This window comes from Gadus chalcogrammus, chromosome 12, assembly GCF_026213295.1.
Source record: "Gadus chalcogrammus isolate NIFS_2021 chromosome 12, NIFS_Gcha_1.0, whole genome shotgun sequence".
NCBI lineage: Eukaryota > Metazoa > Chordata > Actinopteri > Gadiformes > Gadidae > Gadus > Gadus chalcogrammus.
Window position 1 is genome coordinate 2,812,189 of NC_079423.1, and position 12,152 is coordinate 2,824,340.

A 12,152-nucleotide genomic window follows, 5' to 3' on the forward strand; every position below is an offset into this window, starting at 1 on the left:
ACAGAGTGTGTGTAGGGTGGTGGAGGGCAGCGTGGGTCTGGGTCCTGCTTTATCTGGTTGTGTGTGTGTGTGTGTGTGTGTGTGTGTGTGTGTGTGTGTGTGTGTGTGTGTGTGTGTGTGTGTGTGTGTGTGTGTGTGTGTGTGTGTGTGTGTGTGTGTGTGTGTGTGTGTGTGTGTGTGAGAGAGCCCCAAGTCCACTACTGTACAAACACCAGAATCTGCAGCTACTGGCCTGGTCCAAAAACCACATCACAGACTGCCCTCCGAGTGAGGCAGAGAGAGACAGAGATATGAGACTGTTTCCATGAGAGTGTTTGATCTACTTCCCATAAGTCAGCATGTTCCCTATAAAAAAAAAAGCAGTAGTGACGGGAAAATGTTTTGTTTGAGTCCAGATATAAGAATGTGTGTGTGTGTGTGTGTGTCTGCATGCATGTGAGCAAGTGTGTGTGTGTGTGTGTTTGTATGAGAGTGAGTGGTTGTGTGAGCATGTGCGTGTATGCGTGTGCATGTTTATGTCTGTGTTAAAGAGGGCCAGCCCCCAGTATGCTCTCTGATTTATTGACAGTCCTTGCAGTGATAGCAGAATTCCTTAGCGTCAAATGCCTTCTTTGAGTGCCTTTAACGGCCTGTACGCTTTATGGAGCATGATCTCTCACACTTTATGTGTCTCATTTTTATATATTTTGTCTTGGGGAGGGGGGGCTGCAGTGATGGTTCCTTCTCTGGTTAAAGAAACAGGACAGATGTCCACATTCTGCCCTGCTTCCAGTATCTTTGACGCAGTTACACAATTTCATTAGTTTTGGGTGTTTCACTTTCTCCTGTCATGCCAAACTATGCTTCATACGGTTCAGTAGTATGGAAAGAGAGGTTACATGACTTGTGTTGTAGCAAACTGCCACCGGGATTAGGAAATGGTGAGGATGATGATGGTGATGATGATGACGATGATGCTGAGTCCATACTCAACAGGTGTAAGGATTAGGTGGTGCCAGGAGGTGATCGATGTCCTCTTTTTTTTAATCTGTTTTACGTCAGGCTAACCTCTGAAGCCAGGAAAAGTTTTTACTTTTACATATTTTATTGTTCGGAATTTATATGTTCGTCAAATTGTCACTATCAAGTCATGAAATGGTCTCCTTGTAAAGCCATTTGTACATGTTGTTCCTCACCCATAATGCAATTCTGTCAACATGAATGCAGAACTTTGAACACATGATGTGTCTCGGTGTTGTATCATCTCTTATGTTTACTTTAATATAAAACATGTATCAGGCCACCGGGGAAAGGCAGACATTTTGTTACGGCTAATTTTCTCTTATACCAGTTATTGTTTTTATCATGGCAGCATATTTTCAGACATGGTCAGAGTGCTATTTTAAACAGGAAACACCACAACGTTGGGTTTGGTTCCTAATCTGATCCATGTGAAGATTATATTGTGTCCCCATCTGAAAGTGGTTGATGTGGAATTATTCGCTACATGCTCTGTTTGGGTACGGTTGACTTTTCCGGAGAACACTTTCGCAACTCCTGTGTGTGCGTGTGTGTGTGTGTGTGTGTGTGTGTGTGTGTGTGTGTGTGTGTGTGTGTGTGTGTGTGTGTGTGTGTGTGTGTGTGTGTGTGTGTGTGTGTGTGTGTGTGTGTGTGTGTGTGTGTGTGTGTGTGTGTGTTTGTGTGCGTGTGCACTGCTCACATAATGTCACAGAACAACCATGACGCAGGTCTGCTAGCTGACTCTTGCTCTGTTGCCATGACGGGGCCGCGGGATTCCATTAATGTCACAATTTTGACAGAATCACAAAAATAGATAGAGTATTTTTCGGATAATTTTTGCTGGAGCTGTTTGTGTGTGTATTCCATCCGGCTAGATATAATGCCAGTGTAGCCTTGGAATGCTGATGTTTATTTAGAAAGTACTGTGTCATTGTAAGTGACTGTGTCAACATGCCACTTATTCTTGTGGTTACAAATCAGCGTCTGTCAACTGGGCTTAACATGAGACAAAATGATTCAAAGTTGTATCAAAAGATTTTCATAATTTTGGCCGGGAACTGATGAGGTTCAAAGAACGCAAACTCTGCTCATTGTGATGGAAACAGATTGAAAGATTGGAACCTGTGGCAATTCTTTCTCATTAAGTTCAGAAAAAGTGGTATTACATTTGTTTTGATATTCTTCACAGGTTCAACTGTTAATCTAAAGGGCATGATATCCACATCCACACATTGTTGAGCGTTCCCTTTTCATCAGCGTATATTGGTTGCTGCGCAGCTGCGATTTTTAGTACAATGGAAGTTTCTCTAAGGCAGGCTGCAAAACGTCCCGCATTATAAAACATAATTAATGTAATTATGGAACAAGGGGATTACTTCATGTGTTAACATAGTAGGGCGCGTTGTGATCATGACATCCATCCTACTGATGAATTGCCATCGCAGCAATATGTAATCAGTTGAAAATTCTTTCCACTTTCCACAACTAATTACCTGCATTCAATCCAAATATGAATGATGTGTAATTTTCAATAACCTGTTCGTCTGGCAAGCATGAGGATAAAGAAGTACATGTAGAGCTTGTGAATTTTTTTTAAGGTGTATAACAATCTACTCATGCACTACTGAGTCAAATATTCCCCACGGTGAGGAATGGGGAGTCGCAGAGATTGGGGAGAGAGCTTGCTCTGTAAATGTCCACCTATATCTGGGCAAACGGATGGAGAGAGAGAGTGAGAGAGAGAGAAACGAGAGGGGGCGGCGGAGAGAGAGAGACTGGGGAAAGTTATGAGGCGACGGGTAAAAGTATGTGAGAGATTCAGAGAAAGTGAGTGTGTGTGAAAACAAAAAAAAAAGAAGAAAAGCGGGGCTGGGGGGGAGAGCGCTACCACTGTGTTTCTGGGCGCGGAGGTGGACGATCTGGGAGACGCAGCCCCTGCCTCGTCGTAGGGGTAGCTGCCTACGTGTGTGGGTGCTCAGACAAGCGGCCATGAGTTGGAGAGAGGTCTCCGAAAGGCCCTGTTTCGTGTGCAGAACAGACTTCTCTTTTAACGCATCCATCCAGCTTCCACACAGAAAACCCAGCAGGGTAAAAGGCTCAGAGCAGGCCCTACCCTCGCGCAAAACTTAATTACGGCAGTTGGAGCCTCCCCTCAGAATGTAACATGTAAAAATATTATGTTTATTGGTTGATCAATGTGGACTTATTGTCCGATTTTTCAATATACTGACACAAGGAACAATACCGTTGTTCAATGATTCCCTCATCAGGATTAAGCTTTATTGCCCGTTACTTTACACATTAAATAATCGATGGCCCTGTTTAATACCCATCATGTTGTTGTTGGTTGGCACGATTAATAGGAAAAGACAAACAGCAGAAAAGTAAAGTCAGAGAGGGCGGTTTTCCTTCAATCTTCCCTCCTAAAGCTGCCTCACTCTGGTGGTCTCAGGCAGGATTTCACTGGATCTCGCTGGATGTTGAACCCAGCATATAACGACAACAGGGAAACTTAGAGTTGGTGTGTGTGTATGGGGTGGGGGGGGGCTGTCTGGATTGCATAATGGCAGACAAATGGTGTGTGTGTGTGTGTGTGTGTGTGTGTGTGTGTGTGTGTGTGTGTGTGTGTGTGTGTGTGTGTGTGTGTGTGTGTGTGTGTGTGTGTGTGTGTGTGTGTGTGTGTGTGTGTGTGTGCGCTTGTGTGGTGTCAGGCACTCTCTTCTGGTTGGCAAATAGAGGTGTATTAAACGCCCGCTTCTTCTCTAGTGGCTATCCGACATGAATGCTAAGTGGTTTTCTCTCTCTCTTTATCTTGTTCTGTGTGCGTGTGTGTGTAGGAATACCTGCAAGGGGACAGCAGCAAGGCCCTGGAGCATCTGGGATGGAAGACCAAAGTCACTTTTGAGGTTGGTATCCCTTCGATCCGTGTCCATGTGGAAAACCGAGCTATATGTTTCATATTGTGTATGTTTGTGCATGAATTCTTCTCATATATATAGCCTAATCAAGTTAAAGCAGTATTTTTGGCAATTTCATTGGTTCCATTGTTAGTTTTTGGATAATAGATCAGCCTTTTAGCATGAAATATTTCACATTTACACCCTCATTGATCACACTCCCGTAGCTTCGTAGCAGCAGGCTGGTGTTTGCGGTAAATAGTTTAGCCAGCTCCTCAACACAAAAACAATTAAATCACATACTAACACTGGGATCATGACTGAGCCAGGCTCTGGAAGTGATTTGGATGAAGAGAGAAAGGCTACTCTACCTAACGTCATCTACTGACAAAATTTCTATTTATTTTTTATTTATTTTTTTATGAACAATGGAATAACAAAACCAATGCAGACCAGGGGCTACATTATGTACATCATGCTATTAGGAGTTGGTGGACAATTTGCTTTAAATAAGTCTTTAGCCAGCTCATTGTGTGTGAATGGAAGGACCAAACGGGCAGGGGTCAAACACGAAGGGACACAACATTTTGGAAATTATCTTTTTGCATTTGATGGTGGGGACGCTTATTTTAGGCAGAATATGAAAATAAGATAGGTCCAACTTAATGGTCTGTCTTTGTTAAAATATTTAACATTCTGGACCTCCCCTCCCCCACAGGAGCTGGTGAAAGAGATGGTGGATGCTGACATGGAACTCATGAAGAACAATCCTAATGCTTAATTTTCCAAAATATGTTTTCAATATAGAAACGATAACACACTCCAGTGGCTGCTGTCGCAATTTTGGAAGGATTTTATTATGAATATGGGTCACTTTACTTTTTTTAATCGGTTTGTCCCTTTTGTGATTTCTGTTGGTAAATGTTAACCGTGTGATGCCTTGGATGCGGGTTTCTCCTTTTTTATATGATGCAAGTAATTTACTGTTAATTAGAAAGAATGAAGAATTATATTTATAATCGGTGGATGCAATGAATATGGTCGAAATAATGATGGGGAAACTTCTAGATATTCTCTTTTCTTGTATTTATTATTTTATTCGTTATATACATTGAATGTGAATTCCATTTTAGGAAAGTATATAGTGAAAGTAGCCTTCTGTAATTTATAGTAAAGAAGGTTATTATTAAGGTTAGAAAATCAAAGAAATTGAAATGCATGGAATTAATTTGTTAAATAAATATTGATCTTTTACGCTCATATTTTAGTCTCATATTCCTTGTGTGTTGTTCTACTACGAATTGTCCATATATTTCCCGTCGGAAAAACAGGCCACCAATGGAATTATGGCATGGATTTTACCGCAATTATGTTATAGCGCACCCTTTACTAATCATTAGCCCGATATTCCCTCAGAAAAACCATGGCCCATCCCATTATTGGGTCAAAATACTGTGAAATATGAGTAATGTTTTATATACGATTGTCAAATGATGAAGAAAAAAAAAGTTACTTTTCTTCATGTCCATTTTGGCATATTGTTAATAAAAATATATTAAACAAAAAAAATAAAAATGGCCCGATCAAAATAAAATAATGAAGTATTACAAAAGATAATGCCGTTTTGAGTCCTAAATTCGAGAATGTGTGCCTGGATTGGGGCCAGGGCTCCCAGGTTGCACAGGGGTCGACCGAGCAGCCCCCCCCCCCCCCACACCCCCTCTGTCATTTCCCTTCTGCTTCTCGCTCAGCTTTCCAGGGTTTTCTCCAGCACACTGCCCTCTTTTTCTCCACAGGAAATGCTTTACCGCGGGTCCCGAATCCCTCCTGGCTCTGTGTGTCCAGAATTGCAGACTCCAAGAACTATTCTTAAGGATGAAATCCCAACTGTTGAAATCGAAAATAAATACCTAAACAAAACAAGTACACCAACGCATGGGTTCTCTTAGGACTTAACAGCCTTATGTTTTCACAAGATGTGAGCCTCTTTCTTAATTTTTAAGCCTAAAGTCAACATCAAGAATTAAAAACATTAGTTTTCCAATATGCTTGTCTATAGCATAGATATAGGTAATATTGAAAAGGCCTACAAGACTATCCTTCAACACCGGCCATGGGCACACTGCATTATAATCACCCATTGATTAAACAGTTCAACATTCCAAATAGGGAGGACATCTTTAAGAAACAGTTTGTGCTAAGACAACACCTATGCAAAGTCGTTCTCAGACCGTCATAGACAGCGCAGCGTCTGTGTGGACTCCGAATTGGAAACAGATGGTGCTTTGAGGTCGGCCCTGGAACTGACTGCGAGAAAAACACGTTTCCATCGTGCCGGCGTCCTCTCTAGCTTAATACACACACAATACACACACACATAACACACACACAACACACACATAATACACACACACACACACACACACACAGGTGCAAGGTTCGTGGGCTCGGGGCCTGGCTTTGGGGAACAGAGACTGGGTTATCCCCCTCGGCTCCTGGATGTGATTCGCCTATCACTAAGTGGAATATACATAGGGAAGATTGTTCATTGTTACTTGCGGTTTGTTCGCAAAGGGCCAGTTGTTTAACGTATTAAGATCTTGAACAAAACGAGTTGTGCATGTTGGGTTATTTTCAATCATGAAATAGGCCTATAATAGGGCAAAAGCCACATTAATATCTAATACATCTCATGTAGGAATAAACATGAGGCTTTTAATTATGTGTTATTAGCCTATGTGTGCCCATCGGGTAAAGATCCGGCCTAATCGGTTATTTAGCCGTGTTGCTGCTCGGGTTAAGATACATTTCAATAAATAGCACCCTACTGGAATGACGTCTGTCAAGTCAAATGGTGTTACAGGTTTAACAAAAAAAACAGATACGTTGGCCCATTAGGCTAATTTAAATATAATGATTCAATATAGGCCCAATCTGATTTAAATGCATTGGATATGCCTGTGGGCTAAACATTTAATTAATTTGGAAAGTGCAATTGAATAATATTATTTCCTCTTCAGTGATGTTCGTTTTCTAAATCTCATTTGCCAAATGCTCTATTCAATCGGTCTATTTAACATTATAGCCTACGTTTCTAAGGAGATCAACGCGTTACCTAATTCATTTTCATAAGGCTTTTATAGATGATACAAAGTTCCAAAAGGTTTAGGCCTATAGAATAGATATATCGAAGCAATTGTAAAGAAAAGGAGTTGGTGTTTTTTGTCTGAACTGTTCATTTATAGTTATATGGACTGGTCATTTATAAATGGCCTGGAATCAAGAAGATAGAGAGAGCGGTCTCTCTTCACCATGAATACCTCATAGACCTTCATGGATACAGGTCCTAAATGGACCTCTATCGGACATCACAAATATAGCCTCAATGACAATCCAAGGCTTTTACATTTCTTTTCTTTTTTTTTTCCCAATGATGAGTTTTAATTACCTGATTATGCGATTTTATTTAGGCCTGGTTACCCTAATTAGGTCCACTGTTTTTTTAACGATTTTACCTTTACCTTTAAGTTATACCAATAAATAACATATAAAGGAGCTTTCATCACAGCAAATGATTGATATTGAGATGAGACAGAATGAAACGTTAATGCACAACCCTCGTCATAAGTGGATTGTGCTAAATGTTAATATTCAAAATTCTAAGTGAAATTCTAATTTCCAATTGCACAAATAAATGGAACTGAATGAAATATTGGGATTCTTTCAAAATACAAAAAAGAAAGAATCCCAATAACAAGATATCCTAGTTATTGAAGAGGCCTAGGCCTATGTTATTTAAATTGTTTAAATTGTTTAATTTAAGTTGTTGATGGTTGGTATGCTTGGCAGTCTGGCTACCTCATGCTCGATGCCAGTTATTATGCATAGTTGAATGTGGTCTGAAGTGACAAACACCTGCTATTTTTGTTTGTAGATCTAAAAGGTTAATTATTGAACAAATGGCAATTATATGGTCCTGAACTGCAATGATATTGATGGACCTAAGGCCTATTGGCCTGATATCATCATATCATTGTCAATGTGAAGGTGTCTGAATAAGCTTCCCGGCGCTTCTTCGCCTCGCCTGTTAAATCCGCATACTGTCAGATGGACCGAGATCTCTCCATGTCTAATACAGTGGCCCGTATCTTCAACCAGTGCGTCTTCACAGGACTCTCTCTTTCGTATTGAACGATATAGGCTACAACATGCCGCCTGTTCTGGGTGTTTCTTGTTGATATGGTACTTGGGGTTGGGGGGTCCAGGGCTGCCCATATCTCACGAGAGAGGCTGGAGGACAGCAACCCATCTCTCTCTTCTCCTTTCTTTAACGTGGCTAAGGCTATTTACTCTGAAAAACGATGTGCCTCGGCCTCTGTATAATTTAAGTGATAAAATATTCATTTGTGATATGGATTCCGCATTTGAGCTTTTAACCTCCAAATTAGGCCTAATCATTCAGCTTTAAACTGAGAGGTGCTGGGAACAGCCCCGCTCATTTGTTAATTACGGGAATTATGATCAGAATATAATGATGTTGCAATGTCTTTCAATCCATTTAATCTAGTTGTAGGCTAATGCTGCATGTCTTCCATATTCATAAACATAACATAACCTACATTCAATCCTAATAAGTGGTTTTATTCCTCATTGCCAAATGAAACGTTTATATGGGGGATTTACGGATAGAAAGATGGCGCGGTATTGCCATTGAACCCCCGTTTGGCATGACCTTTTTGCTGTAGACTACACATAGGATAAACAACCGTACTGCCATCGGTGGGTTTTAGGAGCGTTAAAATGAATGAACGTGTGCCCTCTCCAGTCCCAGCTCGGATCCCTGAGGCCCGCGGCTGTCAGGTCCGGTAGGCCTATAGCCCACTGGGCCTGCCGTAGCCTACTCAACACAACTGACACTGGGCCAAACATGTGATGGAAGATATGGTTGTTTAGGCAAAGAAGAAATACATAATTTTCCAGAAGAAAAAAAATCACACACAATTAGGCTACCTTTGTGATTGCTATTGCAGTAGTCTAGGTAACCTAGCGAGGCTTTCCATGAGAAGAAAAGTATCTGGGCATTTAGTTATAATGTAGGCTACTCTGTTAAAATACAAAAAATACGCTTAATGTTTCAGGAAAATACGATTTTTGATAAATTGTTCCGATACAGAATTGCATTCATAATTTATGTATTGTCATGGTCTGGGCAGTCGCCCTGCGGTTTGGCCGTTTCCCTCGTGTCATCAGGGAAACACTACAATGATTAAACATCTGGCAAGGGGCTATATTTCAATCGCAAATACACAAGGACCTTCAAAACAACAGCGTGTCACCGGTGGGTGAAGGGAGGCACTCCTGCTTTTAACAGAGCCTTAATTTATCAGGCCCACCTGCAACCAAATACAGGGACATAGGCCTACAAGTTAGTGCTGACAATGCACGAAGATAAATGTAACAGAAAGGTTCAGGAGGGAGGCTTATATGAACAGAAAAATGGCATTATAAATATGAACTGATAGTCAATATTATTATTTAATAGATTGGGTTATGAGGCCTTTTGGACTCTTTCACAACATGTGTTGTGAAAGAAGCCTATAGGTCTTCACTTGCCTTCTTCAACGGCGGTTCGTAAAATAACGTTTTTTTCTATTAATTAATTAACCTAAAAGTAATGTGATAAAATAATAACATTGGGTCTGTTATTTCAGTGGCCTGTTAACTCATCAGAAAAAAACAATTTAGCAGTATGACTACTGAACTTTAAATACATTATTATTTCGTTCTTTGGTTCATGGATTTTGTTAGAAGAAATGTATACAACATTTATACATTTTCGACATAGAGTCCACCAGATTGTGAAGATCCCATTGTATGAGGCATCTACGTTTTCAATTTTAAATGTATGAGTAAGGAATGGCCTTTATATGATTGAATAATAATTAAACTAAGAAAACAGTCCAATTAGAATAGATTCAAAGGCACTTTATTAAACAAACAAACTGAAAGGCCTTCAAGAAAGTTATTTTTAAACAAATGAGACAAAAATGAATAGAATAACAGTATACAGGTTCCCGCTCTATTTCTAATAAGAATAAGGACACACAAAGGAGCAGAACATTTAAATCACTTTAGAGTGTTTGGTCCTCATCATCTAATCACCCATTTCCCTATAAAATAAATTACTTTAAATGATATAATTTACCGTTTATATTCATAGCGACGATTATATGCAGTCTGTAAAACAATTCATAAAAGTGAAAGGAGAAACTTACGTGCTTATGGTGTTACACACGCCCCACACACACAACCAGAGCAAAAACACTCTTAATGTGTGCTATGTCCATTCGGGATGTGAATTAAAAGATTGATTTAAAGTACAAAAAAAGAAAATACAAAAGAAATATATTAAAGTTATTAATTTAAAGAGAGAGGCACATTGTCCTGCAGCTTACTGACTCAGAACTTGCTGCAGTCGTAAACAAAAGCTCCCGAGGTGCGGTAGATGGATTGGCTGGACGGGAAGGCCATCTGACAGCTATTATTCCCGTTCACCGGAGAGCCGTTCAAACCGATCCGCTGCGACTCAAACATCTCCCTCACTGAGTGGAAGTTCTGTTGTTGCGTCGGGTACGTGCCGCTCAGGTGGCTCAGGTCCCCGTACCAGGACGCGAGCCGGCCCTGGTGGTGTGCGTGGTGCCCGTCCTGCCCCGCCTGGCCCAGGTTGCCGTGTCCCAGCGGAGAGGTGGTGGTCGTGGTGATGGAGTAGTCGGGCAGCGTCTCGTCCAGGGTGCTGCTGCTGCTGGTGGTGGAGGGGCCTAGGTGTCCCCCTCCCCTGTCCCCCGCGTACAGACTCATGGCTTGCATGTTGCAGTGATACGTTGCGTTCGGCGAGTTGGAAGCGTTGATGGCGTTCTGGTTGCAGGTCACCGAACTGTACGTTTGGTTATTGGGCGAATAGTTGATCGACAGTGACGGGTTGATACCGGTCCGAGAGGACGCAATGAGAGGCGGGGAGAGATCGGCCTGCGGCGACCCCCTAAGGGATGTCATGATGTTATCCACACTGAAGGCCTGCCCGCCACCGCTCCCCTGCTGCTGGTGCTGCTGCTGCGGGTGGTGCTGTTGATGATGGTGGTGGTGCTCGGGACCGTCCATGCTGATGGAGCGGGAGGAGGGCACGCTGTGAGGGCTACCCGTGGAGATACTGCTGTTGCTGCTGCTGCTGCTATCCGGGCTCTCAATCTTCGGCACGGCGCTCAGGGTCGGAGACGCGGCCTGCGGTGGCGTAGAGGTGCCGTTCTCTGTCTTTATATCCTGGATACGCACGGGCTGGGAGCCCTGCCCGCCCTGCACGGGGGGCAGCTCCTGCTGCGGCTCGCGGCCCGGGGTGCGCGCCGAGGCGTCCTTCCCTGGTCTGTCCCGCTCATCTTTGTCCTTCTGCACGTCCTTCTTTTTAAAGCGTCTCCGGCGCCTGAGGAAGCTGCCGTTCTCGAACATGTTGTAGGAGTCGGGGTCCAGGGTCCAGTAGCTGCCCTTTCCCGGCTTTTTGTCGTCCCGGGGCACTTTGACAAAGCACTCGTTGAGCGACAGGTTGTGCCGGATGCTGTTTTGCCAGCCCTGCTTGTTGTCTCGGTAGAAAGGGAAGCGCTCCATGATAAACTGGTAAATTCCGTTCAGAGTCACCTTCTTGTCCGGTGAGTTCTGGATTGCCATGGTGATTAGAGCGATGTAGCTGTAGGGTGGTTTAACCATGTCCTTGGGCTGGTGCTGAGGGGTGTACGGTCCGTACGCACGCGCCATGCTGGCGGGATACTGGTCGTGGGCCGCATGTGAGTACATGCTCATGGGCGCGGGCATGCCGGTGTATCCCCCCCCGGCAGCGGTCCGGTAGTAGCTCTGGTCACTGCTGATGTAGGGTACGACACCCAAGGAGTTGGGACTGGACACAGAGTAGCGCGCCTGCATTCTGCTTTCCACGGTAGTCACCGCGCGTAAAGTCCCGGCCAACAAGTTCCAAAAAGAGAAAGAAAACAAGTTATCTTCAGTCTGGACTTCCAAAGCTCGCTTGTCTTTTAGAAAGTAGTTTTATACTACTGGCTCATCAAGGAAACTGGAGAGAAGGTGAGAGACTTCTGTGGTGCACATTTGGGAAACTAGTACGGCTCGACCACGACTCAATGCAGCGCAACTTTTTTACTCTTCACATATTTCTCTTTTGGCTGCCCGTGCTGCTCCTCCCCGAACGTTTGTTCA

At 42.9% G+C, this 12,152-nt stretch overlaps 2 protein-coding genes across 2 annotated transcripts in view; one reads left to right on the forward strand and one right to left on the reverse strand.

Moving 5' to 3' along the window:
* The window catches only part of gmds (GDP-mannose 4,6-dehydratase), a 132,589-nt gene extending 127,417 nt beyond the window's left edge, over positions 1-5,172 (forward strand). The window contains exons 10-11 of the mRNA XM_056603522.1: positions 3,837-3,905; positions 4,615-5,172. Of these exons, the coding sequence (XP_056459497.1) occupies positions 3,837-3,905; positions 4,615-4,677 (132 nt within the window). The 3' untranslated portion in view covers positions 4,678-5,172. The remainder of the gene's footprint in view (positions 1-3,836; positions 3,906-4,614) is intronic.
* A 1,160-nt stretch (positions 5,173-6,332) lies between these two features.
* LOC130393858 (forkhead box C1-A-like) lies at positions 6,333-12,152 on the reverse strand. Its single transcript, XM_056604615.1, has one exon. It carries the CDS (start codon positions 11,862-11,864, stop codon positions 10,356-10,358), a length of 1,509 nt encoding a protein of 502 aa, XP_056460590.1. The 5' UTR covers positions 11,865-12,152; the 3' UTR covers positions 6,333-10,355.